We start from the raw sequence: 19,552 nt of genomic DNA, 5'->3' as shown, positions 1-19,552 counted from the left end.
CAGGAGTGTTTTAGAATAGCGTTTCTCCGCCGCGACGAAAAAGCCCAAGCACCTCCTGCTCGCAATGTCACAAACATACAGTCACACTTTTTATTTCACATGCGAAATGCAGTAACTTGAGAAGAAAAACAAGTTTTTTTGCTTCACTGCAAGATTTTAGATTCATTTAATTATAACAATGCGACCGGAGCGGTCGACCGGTCGTGTCCGCTTGCGCCGCATCGGCAAGAAAGGTTTTGTGCACTGACCTTCGCACACCACACTACCTTCGCCGAGAAATGTTTGCATGTCGCAGGCAGCAAGTGGGCGGCGAGCGTTGGCCTCCTTGCTGGTTCTTCCAAAACGCTTCTGACATGCATTCCTGTAGAAGTGCAATGTCATCCTGCGTTGAAGATCGCAGTCGAGAGGATGCCGCCGACGTCTCGCTCACGACTCCAGCCGCAGCCACTATTTTTGAACTGTGCTTGTCTTCGCTTTAGCCAAATTCCCACGTACACTACAATTGCGCACGCAAAGCGCAAAATATGGCTTGCTTTCGGCACATGAGCAGTGGCAACGACGCTATTCTTTGCGTAGGCAAAGGTTTAGCGTGTGCTATTCTAAAACTTACAAATGTTAGACTTTTCTTTTCTTCTGAATTTGGCATACTTTTTTTTTTTATTTAGGAAATAATTTTTTTGACCAAGACCATGTGAGGTCTTCCTTTCGCTTGTTTTCTTTATTTTTTTTTTTTGTGGGCTGTAAGCAAATATTAACAAAGGGTGCCATCATAGGATGTTTCCATTTCCCGTACTAAATGGTGACAACCCAGAAACTATATGATTAGGTAGTCCTCGAATCTATCGAGATAGATTCTTAGAATAACTTTCATTTGTCACACTAGCATGTATAGTCTAGATTGCAATTAATTTCTACAACTGTAATAAAAGACATGTACTAGTTTCCCAGGTTTTCTATATTAAAGCATGCCCATTCTTTTCTGTTTATTACTGTCGCTTTCGGAATGCCTTCACACCATTTATTATGGCTGCTTTCTGCACCTTTTCCAAACCAGTGCACTCGAAACTGGCAAGCTGTCGAGGTGAAGTGACCAATCAGTCAATAATGATTGTAAAATGATGACCACCACCAGATTTCAAAGCACCACATTCTTCATGTACTTGCAAAACTTTGGTTGCGGTGCTTGAACCTTGTCATTGGCCCTGATACACTTTGAAAATGCCCTTCTATTGATGAGAAGTTGTGGAACGCTTGGAACAATGAAAATAATCCAAACTTCATCTCCAAAGGACAGCAAACTTGGCACACAAAACCCAGTCACGAAGGAGAACAAGAATTTAACTTCCAAAAGACAGTTTATTGTTGAACCCAGCCCCTTACTGTGCAGGTCGATCCCGAAGATAGTTGAGAGCTGGATAACAAAGTACATCACAAGGTCACACAATAATGACGAGACCCCTCATCCTCCTCCTCCTCCCCCCCCCCCCCAGTGCGCCCTTCAGCTGTGCCATAGTGGCATAAAATAGGGACCTTTTTCGGTTATAACTGACTTCTGAAATAAAATAATTTGGTATATGTTGATTGGTTTTTGTTTCAACTGAAAACACAGAACCCTATTCATACACAATTTCTTTACTCATTCTCTTATGGTGTTTAACATTGAGTTGGGTTTCAAATGATTGTGAGGTTGTCGGTGAGAGGTGCAGCGAATATTTCTAGTGTTTTAACTGTCTCTAATTTAGAATAAGCTGGCATCACAGCGTGCGGTCAGATGGCAGTAATGATGGCACTTAGAGCAGCCTTTTGCATCCAGAAAACTGGTTTTGAAATAAGACAGGTAGAGTCACTGGTAGAATGAGGATGACAAGAAGGAGTTGCAGTTGTCCTGCTTTCAGCGCAAGCTTCCAACCTTTGATAATGCTTCGACGCCTCGTGAACATCGAGCGTATGTGGTATACTATATACTATACTATAAATATACTATAAAGGTCAGGCATTCAAATGAGACCAGGCTGGGCGTTCGAAAGAGATTCCCCGCCGTTCTCATCTTGTGAGTGACTAGCATGTGGTATACTATATACTACATGCTAGACTACCATACTAGGGTACCATATAAGTAGGTTTTTCTTATTACTATTTATAGAATTAAGTGCAGAAATCAACCAAGAATGTGCCTTCATGTTGCAGATGAGGATGCTGATCCAACTGCTGTACTGCAAGCTGCACAACAAATGGTCCGAAAAAAGTTCAAAATATTCAGCTCTACTATACAAGTGGAAGTCTACGCTCCCTCGGAAATGCTTTCCTGTGAGACGTGCAAGGGGCCTTGACCTTGAATGCTTGAAGAGCGTGGACCAAAGACGTTTAGTGACGAGTTAAGTGTCCAGTAGCTAGCGGATTACGAGATCCTGGCTGTGCAGCTTATGCCGGCTTTGTGGTTAAGCCACGTGACATACCATTCACTTTGTCCACTCAGAATTGCTGGTGCGTATTTTGGTTTAGCAAGGTGCGCTATTGGAACTGACGTTTCCATTGAGTGTATGGAGTAAATGGCTGTGGTGCCAGACTAGCTTCAGTCTTTGAATTAGACAAAGAATAGGTTCCAATTCACATGACTTGGGCTAGCTCTCAAGCCCTGTTGTGCCGTGTAGGGGTATGTCTTGAGGTGCCAGAATTCTCAGGGCAAACATTGTGGCATGCTTTGTACTGCACTGTAGTGCATTCTGACAGGGTTCTGTCAAGAAAATGTTTGCTTCACCTTTAATTTCACCTGTTCTGGAGAGTTGCCATCAAGAATAGGAGATAATCTCACTCTCTGCCCTTGACAGAGGTGTGTTTGTGCTTCACATTTCTGCAGGCTACATGACATAAACTCTTCACAGTTCACACATAGTGCAATGAAGGCAATAAATAACAATCTATCAGTATGCAATATGTTGTAGAGAACTGTAATTTGCAGTTCTCATTTCAGCTGCTAAGCATGAAAGGGCCAATGCAAATCAAAGGTGCAGCAAATTTGCTAATCTTTTTGTAAGTGTCGGAGGAGTGGATGTTACTATGCTCCTTGAGTGAGACCTGAAGGAAGTGTAGCATAGCAATGCTGGTAGGCCTGATAGCAAGCCTTTGCCTTTACGCTAGTGATGGGCCGAATCAATCGAAGATTTTATTTGGCATTTGTCAAACTTTTTGAGCAAAATTTCATCAGAATGATTTAGCCACTTGGCAAATGGTTACAGTTGTGCAAATGCTACATTTGAGCATCTTGCAAGCATGACTGACGACGAAGAGTTACTGCGCTATCATTTTACCAGATAACTGAAAGTACTTTTTAGATCACAAGATATGAAGATAACACGCAGAAAATGAGAACAAAAAAGGCTCGAGGTACACCTAAGCACTTCTTATGAGTTGTGAATGCGAAAGCACATACATCATTCTTCCACTCCCTTATTTCGTCTGCAGCTTATTTGCTTCAACGACAGAATGCGCCCTCTCCTCGTCGCTCTGACGTTGGACGTTTTGTGTTAGCGGCGTGCTGACAAACACACAGTGCCATGAGGTGGTGGTCGTTGTAACTGACTCGCAGCAGGAAATGGGAGCCTCGTCGACATGCGCCAGCCAATGGAGCCTCGTCGACATGCGCCAGCCAATGGGACCGAAGCCGAAATCCATCAGCTTTACTATGCTCCTTTGGGATCGGGGAAACTAGGTGCCGTTTGGCTAGGCTTTTTGCGTGGTTTCATAGCTAGGAGCTGGCTTCACTTGGAGGAAGGATCTAAGGTGCCGTTTGGCGTGGCTTCAAAGCTGAGAATGTCAGCTCGCTCCATAAGACAGCGAATGCTTCCGCATTACAAGCTTGATCTTGCTGACAAAGATGGGTAAGCACAATATGTGCGATAGGCCTTCCAGGAAAGGAGAAGGGCGTCTCAATGGCACCACTTACCGAAGATTCGCTTTCAGTTTTTGACAGATACCGCGAGATGGCGCTACATGACTGGAGAGGCTGCGGAGCAGCCTCTCTAGTCATGCACTGTGCAAATGAGGTCACTCTTGCGTAGTCTGTACCATCGAGCCTGGATAGCTTGGTTGGCAAAAAACTTGGCTCACAATCTCGAGGCGGTAGGTTCAAATACTGCCGGGGGACTGAAGTATTTTTATATGGTTCTCTCTAGGCGTAATGCTTATCGGTGTCGGTTATTAGCTATGACCGGCCGTTACAGCCAAATATTGCAGAAGTCCATGGAAATCGACTGATAAAACACGTTCTGTGTAAATAACACATTGAGAGCCTTAGGTGTCTAGTGACTTCCATATAACTCAAGGTAGTACTTAACAATAGACCTCCCGTAAAAGTCAAGGGCTTCCTAAATGTGGGTGGGGCGCATGACGTGTACACCCGCCGGCGATATGAAGGTGAACGTTGGGCTGTCAACCGCTCTGTGCTATCAGCGCCACAACGCGGCTGCTGTGGCGACTTGCTTTCTTATTGGTGCTTTGCGGAGGTTAAGTGCCTGGATCGAGTGCTGTTCTCACCTCTGCTGCTACTCCCCACAGAAAGTGCGAGGATTCAAGAAGGCGCCTTTCGGACGCTATCGGTAGACAATGCGATATAGTAGTTTTTCGTTGTGATATGTCCTAAACTGGAAGGCTGCAGAACAAATAAAAAAGTAACTTATACTTTCCACTTCTTAAAAAGAACAATGCAACATTGTTTCATTTGTGTGATGTGTCAGCAACTGCGTCGCACTTGCAACAATGTTATATTAGCCACATTACAAAGAGGGCATGATTATTTACCTATTGTGAGATGCTTAAAGGGGCACTGACACCCCAAAGGTCGTATTTTTATTTAATGTGTAAAACAATGCAAGTTGTAGTCGTAAACACACAAAAAAAAAACAAAAAAAAAAACCCCGCATCTTGGAAAAAAAATTGTTTGCGCGAGCGTGCGCCTTTTTATTTTTGGCGTTTATATCTCCCGCCGCTCACCTCCTTGCTTCTTTTGATCGGTGACATGACAAATCGGGAAATTTAGAAGCTTTGTAGGCAACATTTCTATAACATTTAATAACGGCAATCGTAAAACATGTTTTTTAATGAATTGCAAACGCACTACGGCCCCTCTTTTTGAAATACCGAAAATCCCGAGTTCGGTGTAATGTCGCTTCCTGGATTTGTATCCTCCCTCGGAAAACTTGGCGGCGCTCGAGCAGAGGATGATCGGCGAGTCGGGGAAGAAACCGTTTTTTTCCCGTGCCGGCGCCCTTCTATCCCGCCTGCTCACCTCATCCTCGCTTTGGGTACGGTGGCAACAGCGCTTTGCTTCGTAGCGTGGAGCGGAGGTCCAAAAGAAAGTTGAGTCGCAGGAGACCGCAAAAGTTGACTCACTGCACTGGCACGGATCGCGCGGGAACTTCAGATTCCGCATTTGGAAATTGTTTTTTTAATTCACAAATACTGAATTCCCAAGTTTCGAATTTTGAGGATAATGTCCCGGCATCGTTTTCAATCGTTTCGGATAATAAAAAAAAAAAATGATTTTGATGTGTCAGTGCCCCTTTAACACTTTGCAGTGCATGCCAAGATAATTTATTAGAAATTAGGGCTCCGCTGGAACGTGCATGTAGTGGTTGCGTCACTGTTAAACCATGCCGAACAATGTCCGCTCTAGTTCACGTGCAATGTGCAGATCATTTGCCGGCAATGAAGTGGGCACGGCCCCCACAAAAAGTGATGCCGAAATCGAAACCCACTTCCACGCTTTCTGCAGGGAGTAGCAGCAGATCTGAAAACAGCGCTCGATCCAAGCACTCAATCTCGGCAAAGCGCGCGATAAGAATGCGAGCCGCTACGGCAGCCGCGTCGTGGCGCTGATAGCACGGACCGGTTCCCGGTCGGGCGTTCACCTTCATATCGCCGGCGGGTGTACCGTGGATGCACTGAACCTGTCATCCCAGTCGGAGGAGCAACCATAACTCAGAAATCTACATGGTAGAGAACTGGGGACATGCAGGAAAGTCTTGTACCAGCGTGCTGGTTCGTCTCGACTCAGTGATAACTTCGGTCATAATTAATGAAAAAATATTAGTAGCCATGTGCTTTGAGGGCATACATGGTGTGGTCTGCGTTCTGAAAGCTAGATAGTTGGTCATTTTTCTTTTTAGAAATAACGACTGGGGATGTTAGAAGGCACTGAACAGTAGGACAACTTTCTTGTGTAATGCAGGAGTGACGGTCACACCTTTTTGGTACCATTGAGCTGGTACAGCCCCATCACCAAAAGCTTGGCTCAAGCTGATCTTGAACTATACTGGACATCACCAATGTTGTGCTAGATTGTCAAGGCTAGCGTAGCTTTCATAGTGCAGCGGTCCTGCACTGCCGTGAGAGCATGTGACTTCGTCTTGTATGATGTCATTCGCATATGCTCTCACGGGAAGAAGCTTTGGCAGCATTGGAGCACTGCTAAAGCTATGCTAGCCTTAACAATTTAGCGCAAAATTGTGGATGCCGAGAATAGTATTATGAAATAGTGGCTCCAAACCTGATCCAAAAGTTGGACTTGGTTTGGACCTGCTTGAACTGTGCAGGGCTCTAATACAGGGTACATGAAAAGTGAGAATGTCCTTGTGCAAATACCTAGTGCTTGAAACAAGTTTCCTTTGTTAGTACTAATACAACACAATTACAAATGCCTCACTACCCTAAATTGGACACTCTTTGGTTTCTTTTACGTCACTATACTACAAATAATGCACCCGATGTGGACACTGAGACACTTGTCGCTCTCATAAGATTGTTGTTACATGACCTTTTCTATGCACAAGAACAGATGCACATTTTAGTACTGAATGCAAAGCATACATATATGTAGCATTATGATACCCCTTATTAAAGTCTACCATGGCTCAGATTGCTACCCTGGTAGCAGACATTGAGAGAGTGCGTGACTATTTATTGCCAAACACTTCTATGACTGAACGCTTGCAGAGTACCATCATTCTGCATAAAGTTTTAATTTGTTATGATGGTGAATTTAATTATTTTGTTCATGTCCTAAAAAGTATAAGGAATAAAAAAAAAAAATGGCTTGCCAAAAATTTGTTGAAATTCTCAAAATTTTTAGCAGAAGTCAGAGGCTCCGGAAGTCAATTCTGATCGGGGGGGCGGGGGTCAAGGCTCACATCCTTGCAGTGCAGATTCCCCCCCCCCCCCCCCCAACTTTGAAGATCGTACGCGCGGAAAAACCGAAATGGAGGAAGCGACCTTTGTTTAGCCGAAATCATCTCTGAGTAACAAAAATAGATATTCAAAATCTCTAGCATGCAAGAGCGTTTCCGTGGCCTCTCCTGTCACACCGAAACAAAAGTACGAAAATGATTGACAGATAACAGAAATGCTTTTCGCGTCTAGGCGTCGTGCAGAAACTTCAAGGGGCGCCTCCCATGCTAGGCCAGCTCTGAACCCTCTCCGGCCATTATGGGATCAGTGCGCTTAATTGGCACGGTATTTGCATGGCCGAGCTTGAAAGAGCCGATCCCAAGCGAAACTCGTCCAAGAGAGAGTGCAGTCCCTCCAAGGACATATGCTCCGGACTGCCGTTCGTTAAAGCGCTCTGCCAGAGACCAATTTCCCGCGGCAAGAGGTTTTTACGTTTGGGGAGGCTTATCCAGAGCCGGAGGGAGGCCTTCTCCCCGCCATTCTTTCTGATGACAAGGAATGGTAGAAAGGTGCCTTTCCTAAGCTGTCCCCATCCGGCTGCCAGTGATTAAGATGTGACCAATACGCGCGCCTCAAGGCTAGCTCTGAAGAAACGTTTACTCCAGCACTTAACAGGGGTATCAGCTTTACTACCAATTCTCGTCCCGACAAATCGTCGCTGTCCTTTCTTATTCCGCTTCAAGCTTAAAAGGCACGGTAGCATGTTGCTACATTAAGGGAGGGTTGTGGGTCAGCCTTCAGCGTCGGGGGGGGGGGGGGGGGCGTGACCCCTACGAAAAAAAACACGAGGGGGGCGGACGCCCCTCCAGCCCCCCCCCCCGGTTCCGGAGCCCCTGGCAGAAGTTCTGCTTTACAGAGTGCGAAGATTCGGTAGAAGTTCGGCCCATCACTGCACAACGTGCTTATCACATATAAGCATAACACGTCTTTCTGATCATTAATGTACGGTGAATTGTTTGTCAAAGTCAATCTTGCCCCATGTCTATGCGTATGCTTTTATCTCCAGCAGCTTTACAATAAAGTTTTATGCTGGAACATATCTAAGAAACAAGCATACACAAGCTTAGCATGCCTTGTTTATGCATCATATGACTCGCATTTCTTAATTGCAGGTTATGACCCGCGAGCATTTATAGTGAACATTTTGATAGCAATCCTACCATTTCAATTGTGGTTCTTGGAAAGTTCTTCCGTCCATCATAGCGTTTTGCTCTGGTTTTGCACAAAGACGGTTGTGGCAACTTGGAAATGGTTTCTGTGCTATTTTTGTTTGTTCCTCTAGATGTAATGCTAGAGATTGCTAGACGTGTGGGAATATGTGCTGGACACAAACTTTTTGTTATTTATTAAGAGGAAGTGCTGTGAAAAGTACTGGTTTCACACATTCCGAGGTGCATGTTTGCTCATAAACATGTGCCAGTTAAGGGTTGTGTTAAATTCTAATATATATGTGAGCATTTACAACAAAGCAATCATTCCATTGTTGTGTGCACCTTGTGCCTGTGGGTTTTTATATTCCATATGTTCCCATGAGGTTGGGATGCTGTCAATTGCCAAGGTCAGATGAGATCTCTATAATCGAGTGACAAATAAATATTTTAACTTTTGCAGCCGTGTGTGCTTTATGGTTGTCACAAAGACAATACAGTGTGTTTTTAGAGCGCAGCTCTTAGGGGCCCGTCTCCGGCTTGAGCGGCGTCGCCGTCGCCGTTGGCGTAACCGCGCGGTGCATTATGGGTAAATTTCCCCGCTAAATCTACCGGAAAAATTTCCCCGCTAGATTTAGCGGAAATATTTCTCCGCTAAATCTAGCGGAAAAATTTTCTCCGCTAAATCTAGCGTGAAAATTTCCCCGCTAAATCTAGCGGAAAAATTTCCCCGCTAAATCTAGCGGAAAAATTTCCCTGCTAAATCTAGCGGAAAAATTTCCCTGCTGAATCTAGCGGAAAAAATTTCCCGCTAAATCTAGCGGGAAAATTTCTCCGCTAAATCTAGCGGGAAAAATGCCCCGCTAAATCTAGCGGAAAAAATTCCCCGCTAAATCTAGCGGAAAATTTTTTCCAGGGGGTCACGTGACCCCCCCCCCCCCCGCCCCGAGAACAGGTAACCCTCAGTACCCTTCCCTCCTCCTCCTCAAGAGCTGCACTCCAATTCGGTGTTATAGGGAGTTGTAAACGGCTTTCATTTTTTTATATGCCTTCTCTTTTCTCTGTGTAACAGTGAAGCCTGGTTTAGACATTGGTGCAGTGTAATGTGCATATGTGGGGCGTCGACCCAGATAGTGGCATTTAGCGTTTGACATTAACCAGTCTGGAAAAAATTAGAAAAAAGCGCTAATGTCAGGTTTAGATTAACAGTGTCGTTTACTGTACAGGGTGCATGGAGCATCTCCCCCTTCAACTGGCACTCCGCCGTGCCAGCTCATTATGCGCCTGATATGCATCAATAGTGTGTGGAGAGAAATTTTCCGAGAAACTTGAAAGTAAACGATGGGTACCAAAAACCATATGTAAGTTATGTAGACTGGTAGAAGACAGCATACACAAGGACAGAAACAGGGTAAAGGACAGAAGAAACAGCATGTGCAGGGACATACTTGAAGGAACAAAAAGAATTGCATGATTATATCAATTTGGATTTGCCAGCTAGCTTTGATTCATCCTTCGTGATGTAGCTGAGTGTGCTCCCACATGCAAATACCTTGGGCTGCAAAAGATAGCATTGTTTAGGGTTTTCTTACCAATTAAGAACCAAGCAAAGGTATGTGCTGCTGTACTAGTATACTACTGCATAATGGGCTAATGCACCTTAAATATGAGCCCTTGACCGTCAGTAAAGCTAATGAATGAAACTTTTTTTTTTAATGAGGCTAGTTGTTTCAAGAAGCTAAATAGACCAAACCATGTGTGCAGAGTGAGTAGGGTTGATTATTTTGTTTTAGAGCTTCAAATCATTCAATACCATCCTTCCTCCCCAGTGGATAAGGTCCCCCATCATTTCTGCCAAAAAAGTAGGGGTCCACAAAACATTAGTGGTTGCCCTAGTAGAACACTTAGTTCTGTGAATGTCCTTAGGATTTTCTAACTTTGTGGGGATGTCCTATAAATGCCCACAGGACATTCTCAGAACATTGGGACATCCTAAAGATATCCTAAGGACATTCACAGAACTAAGTGTGCTACTAGGGTGAGGTCCAGTGGCATATGTAATGCCTCAAAGCAGGATCTGAGTTTTGCAGCGTGAGGAGGCACTTGGCACCTGCCCCACACTGAAGTGTTAGTGATGCAGTACACTTGCAGTCTCTCCGCTTATTTTGGAAGTGCAGTTATAATGTATAATTTGAAGGCTAAAAAGGAAAAGAAGAATTTAAGCCTGGAGATTTGGCTTCAGGATTTTTATTCAGTGGTGTTGGCCCTTTATACTAGTCAGTACTATACTCAGATCACCCCTCAGCTGACAGCTTAGTGGATGCTATGTATTCGCCGGACTAATCGACCGACTCCATTTCATCCCTTGACTGCACTTTTTTCTTCTGGGTAGGAGCGGTAAAGTGGGATCATGTGGGGAAAAATAGGCGTACGACTGGTCCAACGAGCTCGTAGCCAACGTTACTCTATCAACTCTGTTGGCAAACTCCCATGGAGAGCATGATACTTTTTCGTACCCCTCAGCCAGGCTAACGTTGTTCAAAGCACCAACCTTCTTGCTCGCTGCGGTGCGTCTTGCAACAGCAGTTCAAAACACAACCGTGGCGGCCAAGAAGGATGACGCTTCAAACAGCGTTCCCGAATCTAGGGGTTATCAGTGGAAACTGATGTGTGTCATCGCGTGTCTTAGAAGGGATCACGCTCTCCGTGGGAGTTTGCCAATCCCCACGGAGAACAACGTCGCCCGCAGTTTGCACCGCACTGTCAGCTTAGGGTTGAACCGAGTATAGCCTTGCTCGATGGAAGCCTGAAATGTACCGAGGCAACATAACTCTATGTTTACTCCAGAAGTGCATGCAAAGGGTTAAATGTGCAAACTATGAGGGGCACACCATATTGATTTACACTACTTATTTAAGCCAATTATTAATGAAAAAGAAAAGCCACCTAGTTTAGCTATGCTTTAATTATTCTTTACTAGTTTAGCAGTTGCACAGAACACTTACAAGCATAGGTGAAGTGTGTTGGAAGAGATGAAAAGAGGGTCGATTGTAAATGCTTAAGCTGCTGTTGGGGAATGACAAAGTACTACTTTCATGTTTTGACACTCTTTATGTGGCTTTGATAGGCAGTCCAATAAGGTTACAAGGTGTAAAAGTGCAGTTTCACTAGGACAAGAAATATTTCCCATTATCACAACCAGATAAGTAAGTATTTGTCCTTCCAGCACATCTTGTAGAACTATATAAATTGTAAAATTCAAGCAATACTTTGACAAATAGCAACAGGGAGTTTTCTGGGCTCCTTTCCTCTAACTGATGACCCATTGGTTCAAAGTATTAATATGTAAATATTTTACTGCAACTTACAAATATGGTTTTTCAGCCTTTTCACTTTGCAATGCCCATATAGATCTACAAGTGATCGGCACTGGCACATGAGGTGCTGGTGTGTAAGGCACATTTTGTGGATTTATTAAAGGCAAAGGAGTTTTAGGATTAAAAAAATGCCTTAGGTACACAGGCAAGCTACAAGAGTTGAGGCACAAACTTCACCTATACCCCTCCTAGCACCCAACAGCATCATTTAGGTAAATAAATACTGGAATGTATGCATGTCAATACACACAAAAAGTGGAATGAGAGCCAATAAGCCGTTCCGTGGTGTGTGCATTAGTAGTAGTCTGGCACAGGAGCACACAGTACTCGCACAAAGTCTTCGTAGCGCACTGCCCCATTCGGTGAAATATTTGCTTCTCGGAAGATTCCATCGGCTGCAAAGAGGAATGGACAGTTAAACACACATCCAAATACTTTTGCTCAAGCATAACCGCAGCCACGTCTATACTTTGCAAAATCTGAGATGTTCAAAAGAGAGCATTGGCCACACTGTAAACTAAACTTGCCTCACATTTTTATTTGAACCCATCTGCACCAGCATTTTCTACACCTGTCTTGCACACTGTTTCATGGAGTGCCTCTTGTGAGCACAGCTCATGTGTTTCAGCTACTTAGAAATGAGACATAGGGTTATGAAAAATCAATTAAAAATGTAATTCAGTAAAAAAGAGGGTGCCTAGCAAATTATTATTTTTAAATCCCCTGACAATTACAGGGGAAATTCCCTGACCACTGTGGAGGTGGTTAAATATAAAAGACCATTAAAACACAAGGCACTGAGCACTGTGAGGATCTTTTTGCACGGCTTAATCCAACTTGCATATTCTGAAATATTCGGGTATGTCTAGTCCAGAATAAACGAGCACAATCTTGCCGCCGACATCATCAGTGAAGAAGCCACTTCCGGAAGCACGATCAAAAAATGATGCTCAACCACACACGTCAATAACCAAATGGCAGCATGGCCACCAGATGCACACTTTTGGATACTTTCGGCTTAAGGCTTGGATTGGATTGGGGTCTGCAGCTTTTCTATTTCGTACTAAATGCAGTAGCTCTAACTTGATTTAGCCAAGTGTCGCGCCTTCAATCCAATCAAAGGCTTGGACTGGATTTGTCGGCTGTTCCCTTTGCGTCGGGTAGCACACTCTACATCGGGTGAGCAGAGACCGCGCTCCACTCTAAGCAGAATTTATTGCCTATTTTTCTGCCCTTAAGTCCAAGTTTTTGCTCAGGGCACTCTATGGCGCTTCCGCCTGATTTTCCCTGACTGGGCTCGGTTTTTGGCAATATCCCTGACGATTCCCTGATTTTTCCCGATAATTAAAATTTCCCTCACAATTCCCAATTTTCCCGGTTGCTAGATGCCATGAAAAAAAGACAATTTGTATGCCCACAAAACTGAATTCATTCCTCTATTAGAACATGAACATTGTCTTGTTTATAACCACAACCATACAACCTCAAACAACTGTGTATGTTTTTGATAAAAAGATATATTTAAACTAGGTGGATAAAGTCCCAAATTAAGCAGAAAACTTTTAGAGAATGAAATCTATAAATACTCAAGTACAGTAGAGTTTTTAACCATATCAGTGATGTGATTGGCCTAAGCCATTTTGGAGCACCTTTCGGAGCAGCCAAAACAGTGTTTTGGAGCAGGAAAAGTGGCTTTTGGAGCAGCCAAGACAATGTTTTGGAGCAGCAAAAGTGGATTTGGAAGCAGATATTCTTAGAAAAATAAAAATATTTGTTTTAAGTGCTGTACAAACGAAGGGCACTTCATGTTGTGTTCTGATGTGACTTGTTGCGGCAAAACTCGCTACTTGTGGTTTTATTGCTGAGACATCCCACAAGTGTACAGTACTGTAGGCATTGCCGAGCAATTCCAAAAAACAGCAAGCCACCATTTTACTGGTTCCTGACGTGCCCGATTTTCGTCAAAGAGTAAGCAGACGTAAAACATTGGATTGCAAGCGTCCCGACTGGTGCCTCTGTCGTGCAATCATGTTCGCATGCACGTGAGGACAACTTCGGTAGGCTTGCAGATGCGCGTCTTTGTCGCGCGAGCGGAGGCAATGGCTATTCGATCGAAGCCGAACCCAGGCCACTTTGCTCCGTCGCCAACCGATTCCCAAATTTGTGTGCAAAATGTAACTGTCCAGCATACGACAAAAGAAGTCGAGCGGAACGTGCTTGCAAGGCCGGCAAACAAACTACAAGCTAAACAAACAAACAAAATTGTGCGCATTGAGCCAGGACATCGCGAGCCAGGGTTAAAAAGTTCTTGGAGCGCTTTGTGCAACCACTGAACTCGAGACAAACAAGCGGGCTGTGCGGGTTCAGCGTGCAGACTTTGCCTTCTTTGCTTTAGCTCACTTGTCTTCACCAACTTTCTTTCGCAACAGAGTTTTCGCATACCGGGGCCCTCTCGAAAGAAAGCCCACCGAGAGAAACCTAGGAAATCAATACTTCGACACAACAGTCCGAGTTAAAGAGGTATTTTTTTTAGTAACGTATGATTAAAACTAGAAAAGGAATGGTGATGAACATGCGGCGGTACTCAGTTTCATTTTAGAAAGCGCCATATAGACAGCGACGTGGGGACGGCAACACCCGACGTCGCGCGACCACGGTGACTGGAAGGCAGGGACCCGATATAGTTTCCCACGGCCGTTGCTTTCAGGAGCGAGTGCTTCAGCTCACAAAGTAACTCACGCCGCGCAAAAACGTGTTTGCTTTTCGCAGCATGACGGCATGGCTAGTACCCGGCACTCTAGCGTCGGAGCGTCCGCACACACCCACCTCTATCGTTGAAAACATAAAAAAAAAAAAAAAAGACGCGAGACGAAATTTACAAGACGATGAGAGTGCAAAACGTGAAACGGCAGGAAAACCAGGCAAGACTGGATGGCGCATGCTCAATTACGGTACTCAGTTAAGTTTCGGTTTTTAAAGGCAACCGACATTGGTCCTTTGGCGCAGGCTTGGCGCAGATTACCCATATTTTGGCAAAATGTAGCAGAATGTAGCAGGGTTAGCCACTTGGCGCAGTTTGGCGCAATTGACGCAGCAATCACATCACTGCCATGTGGTCATGAAACCAGCTCGTCTGCGTACAATCACATATTCAGTGAATTGCCATAATTTATTAATCAACTGCTAAACTGAAAGATTGCAAAATGCTCTTACCTTCGCGGGGGCTAAGCTTCTCGCCCCAGTTCATGAGGATGCGACGCAACTCCCGCCCAGATATTTGCCCGGATCCGCTCTTGTCACTGGCGCGAAACGCTTTGACGATTTCCTCGGGAATGCTTTCTTTCTCACTGTGTGTGTGCATGATCTCCAGAAAATCAGCAAATGAGATTTTTCCCCCTGCGGACAAAGGAAAAGACGGATATCAGGGGCACACTACAGACATCTGTTGGGTACTTTAGATTTAGGCATGACATCAACACTTGAAAGCGATTCAATAGACCTTTTGCGAAAATCACAAAATGCCGTGTGCTCCTTGCCACCCCCCTCCCCCCCCTTCAGCATCTACCACGTGATACTAAAGAGAGTGAGAGGGTACCGGAGTTGCTTGCCTGCCTAGACCTGCTCGCCATCACCTCTGTCGTTTGCTAGACCCGGTTGTACCTAGCGTTCCTTTCGGTGCCGCAGAGGGCGCTGCACGCTTTGCAAAAAGTCTATTTGCATTATTTCTGTAGTTCAGCTTTATAAAAGGCAAGTTCACTCAAGCAAGCATGGTAATCTTTAAAAAAAAGACACTCTTCACACTGTACTTTGGTTAGACCATAAACCCACCTTTACCTACCAGAATCATCATTCGTTAATTAATAAAGGTCTCCATGAGATGACGAGGAGAAACCCTTCTTCTCGTCCGACGGCGCCCTCTGGTGTAATGATAGCTCCAAGGTAATCAATCTTTGATACCCATTTCAACAGAGAAATCGTCCACACACAAATGTAATCTTTGGTTTTCTAGGGTGCTTAAAGAGCATAGATTGAGTTATCATCATAAACAGACCATAGCAGAAAATGGTTTAGTGTGCCTTTAAAGGGACCATGAAATGATTTTAAAATCGAGTTTCATCCACCGCACGTCGTAAAAGGTGTGAAAAGAAACACAAAAACACAAAAATAGGGAGCCAAAAAAAATTATTTGCTATAGAACTTTTAAAAGAAAACTGGACTCTTTTGCGCCTTCCTTCCTTCGCCTGTTCACTACGATGCATACGCAGAATCGGTGCACGTCAGCCGAATCCACATCGCCTATTGGGTAAGAGCCTACCTCACCAGCACCGCGATCGTAAACAATAAATAGCCGGCGAATGTTTCCTAAAAGTTTTGTTAAATAATATTCAGATCCACATTTTGTAGCATAATTAGAGATGTGTGGCGAAAATTGCCAAATTTGATAATGCTGAGAGCCAAGCGCCATCTATCGTGTGGTAAACGAAGCAACTACTGCGCGTGCGCAGTAGGGCAGGGCCGCCAGTTACTTGGGTGACGGCGACCGACGAACATTTCTTTCTTTGTTTTCCTTCCTCTCAAAACTCTGACTGACTGAACGTTTATTTTTCTACGTGTTCTTCCCGCGCGTGCCGACTTCAAGCAGCAAGAAAACAGTACTTAAAACAGACCACGACGAACAAGAACGCTGGATTCACCGACTCCGACGAAGCGTATAGGCCTAGCAGGCATTCCGACTCGGCGCTGCGTTGCTTCGTCGCAAGACCGTCTGCCTACGACCGGCTGGCGTGCTAAATGGAATATGCCCGCGCGACCCTTGTGGACCCTTCCCGTATTATAGTTTGATCACTGACCTCAATTCTAGATTAAGAGGTGAGGAGGTCAATCTCTTCCCCTTGTTTTCCGAGGCAGTGTTGACGAACACTCGTCGAAAAGGGACTCTCGTCGATTCTATCTTCTTGTTTTGTGTGATATAGAGCTGAAATAAACGCCGTATGGATTGCCTCGTAACACGGTATGTACACTTTGTTATTGGTATGCCATTTTTATTCTGAGAGACTGCACGTCACTGTCGACCCCGGTCCAACCTTTCTTTGCCGAGTGTCGCGTCAGTATCGAGTTGCAATCGTAAAAGAACGGTCCCGAAGAGCTTACCAACAGCGCGAATACAAGACTTCCATCAAGCGCGCGCGTCCGCTCCGAGTGTAAGCAGGTATTTACGTGGCTCTTGCTGACACTCGTAGTTCAAACGTATCTTTTTTAACGTCGCCTCGCTCCTGCATCTCCGAGGCCGCGAAAAACGCCATCTACGTCGCTTTGCAAACGACTGACACGGGCCGGCCCTTCTGCCAACAATGACGGGGTGGTGACAAGACTCGCTGCACTTCCCAACAGGCATACCGGCGTATGGGACTAGTCCCATGCTGTCGCTGTAGCGCAACATATCTCATTGAATTTCGCTCAGCTGCGATGCGGCGATGAGAGGCGCCGATTCAGGAAATACGTCGGTGACATCAGCGCAGTAAAACCTACCGGCGCACCCCAACTCGTTGCCGCTACTGCCGAGAGAACTTCCGGTTCCGGAAACGGTCTACGTCACGGCTTCTTTTGCGGTCAGTTGGAGAGAATGAAAAAGTCGATATTTCAATAATTTTTTGTGTAAAAGTTAATAAACCGAGACGAAAACGGATGCCTGTTCGGCATTCAGTGAACATTGACGGTTTAATGTAAAAGTTATCTGGAAAAAGTAAAAAGGTCGATGTCTTGAGTCATGCTTTTAAGCGGTTATTAATAATAAGCTTTTAGCATTTTACCATGAGAGTAAAGTGCCTGAACAAGCGGGAATGTACATTTGATTTAACTAGAGGCTCGAAATACTAGCACAAAAAACGGCTTTCCAGAATACTTCTTTGCTTCATTTGAAATGTTTACTGCGCAACGAGCAAACTTTCTCCGGATGAAATGAAAAAATATCCAGCACCTTGGACACCGTTTGGACCAATGCTCGAAACATTCAGAAAGGCTGCTAGACGCTCACTTACGCTCTTTGATAAAATCCACACTTCACGTTTCTTGAAAGTACCGCCAATCACTGTTATGCGAATGTGCGAGACATGTGCCACGAGCGAGTGCTCTGCCATCATTCCCTTCCAAGGGCCACTCATTTCAGTGGTGCACCACCATTCGCCTCCAACGGCCGCATGCAAACTTTTAGATCAAAGCCAGTTGGCAAGCTTCCTAGAATGCTGGCACCTTTTCGTGGCACGTCCGCTCGGCGGCGCTTGCTACACTATTAGCCCGCCCTATGAACAGAAGCAGCGGAACCGGTGGATGCACATTACTTGTGGTGGGAAGTGATTCTGTTGTGGTTTTTAGGGTAAACATAAAGTTTGCGCAAAAAGGGCGTCGTTCGAAGATGGTTTTCTGCTGCCCATAGAGGCGATGACGCTGGTAGCGCTAGAAATGCCATCCGCCTGTGCCTGCTCACATGCAGGCAACATAGAACTGTTTTCAAACGCCGCTCCTATATGGAGCTTGTCAGCTCATAGATCTAAGAACGTTGCAGCATGCGGTACAGGCCTCGCACATTTCATGATACCTGTAAGACAAACACATCGAGGATCTTTATGCCCAATGCATCGTCCAGCCCCCTAGTGAAGATCAGTGTGTGGACTCATTGTTTTCAAGCATATGATACCGGCTTATTGGGCCATTTAGGCTTGAATTATTTTGTTTGCAGTACATTAGGGCTCCCATTGTTTCGTTTATCTCTGAAACACCCACGTGTATTGAATTTTGAGCTTGTCATTTCATGTTTAGTCCTTTTCAAGGTGATGATGTGATGTCACATAAGTCCCCTTTGTTCCGAATAAAACCTGCTATTTGCAGGCCTCTAGGGGCACACCTTTTTCAGCAAGCAGTAGCAGATGCAGTTACCTTGTAAAATTTCAATTACGGTACTACCTTTATGGCACGCAACTTCTTGGTCGGAAAGCAGGTAAACACACATACAATGCTATGCTATGGTTAACTTCCAATGCTATGGTTAACTTCCACCAGCTCGCCTGCACCCTTACAATTTTTTCACAATGCTTGTCTCGAAATATGGAGGTATCGACTCACCTTTATTCTTGTAGTACTTTTTCAACTCGGTTATGGTAGGACTCAATCCCAGAGATCGCATAATGAGGGTAAGCTCGTCCAGCGTACGAATTTGGCCTGAATGGGCGTTTAAGTAGAAGCAGTCACGAAACTCTGGGTAAAAAGAGAAAAACGAGTTGAACGAATGTGTGTACCGTGTGTACCAAAAAGCATAGCACCTCGTAGTACACCTGTCGGTGCCCGAGCAGGAGCTTTGACAGAATGACCGTTGTCGAAAATCTATGACAAAACCGTTATTCGCAAACTTTAAGAAGAGCTCACCATCAATATCCTGCTCTCTGAAGTATCGTGCCTGAAAATGCGAAAAAAACGATGTTACAATCTGCTCAGAGCTCAATCGGGTCAACCACAACTTCCGCCAAGCCTCCGTCGCTTTTCTCCGATTGAACAAAACAGTTACTATAATTGATTTTTCCAGATTGTTCATCCCGTCGGCGCGGATAACAAGTCGAACTCTCACCATAATTGGAAAATCACAATGTTTTACGCAGTATAAAGCCGGTCGTGTTGTCCGTCCACTATCAAACCAACCACGACCAACGCACTGCCCCTAGAGCGACAATACTGCGCGGAAAAATGTAGTGCAAATATTGCGTCTATTTCGTAATTTATAAATTAACTTTTATAGTTATAAATAATAAAATTTAT

The 19,552-nt window shown here is 44.8% G+C and overlaps 2 protein-coding genes across 5 annotated transcripts in view; one reads left to right on the top strand and one right to left on the bottom strand.

Moving 5' to 3' along the window:
• LOC8035454 (zinc transporter 2) overlaps window positions 1–8,831 on the top strand; it is an 83,244-nt gene extending 74,413 nt beyond the window's left edge. For all 4 annotated transcript variants that reach the window (XM_040504918.2, XM_029990708.4, XM_002411319.5 and 1 more), the window contains exon 8: window positions 2,188–8,831. In XM_040504918.2, coding sequence (XP_040360852.1) covers window positions 2,188–2,330 — 143 coding nt within the window. In that variant the 3' untranslated portion in view covers window positions 2,331–8,831. The remainder of the gene's footprint in view (window positions 1–2,187) is intronic.
• A 2,629-nt stretch (window positions 8,832–11,460) lies between these two features.
• On the bottom strand, window positions 11,461–19,467 carry LOC8035456 (calmodulin). The gene is made up of 5 exons (XM_029990715.2): window positions 19,365–19,467; window positions 19,166–19,196; window positions 18,866–18,997; window positions 14,960–15,142; window positions 11,461–12,141 (listed from the first exon to the last, which is right to left on the bottom strand). Exons 1-5 carry the CDS (start codon window positions 19,365–19,367, stop codon window positions 12,041–12,043), a joined length of 450 nt encoding a protein of 149 aa, XP_029846575.1. The 5' UTR covers window positions 19,368–19,467; the 3' UTR covers window positions 11,461–12,040.
• Window positions 19,468–19,552: the final 85 nt, after the last annotated feature.

The sequence above is a fragment of the Ixodes scapularis genome, unplaced genomic scaffold (genome assembly GCF_016920785.2).
Source record: "Ixodes scapularis isolate PalLabHiFi unplaced genomic scaffold, ASM1692078v2 PGA_scaffold0__279_contigs__length_252992795, whole genome shotgun sequence".
Taxonomy (NCBI): domain Eukaryota; kingdom Metazoa; phylum Arthropoda; class Arachnida; order Ixodida; family Ixodidae; genus Ixodes; species Ixodes scapularis.
The sequence above is the reverse complement of the archived record's forward strand: the minus strand, read 5'-3'. Positions and strand labels throughout refer to the sequence as shown.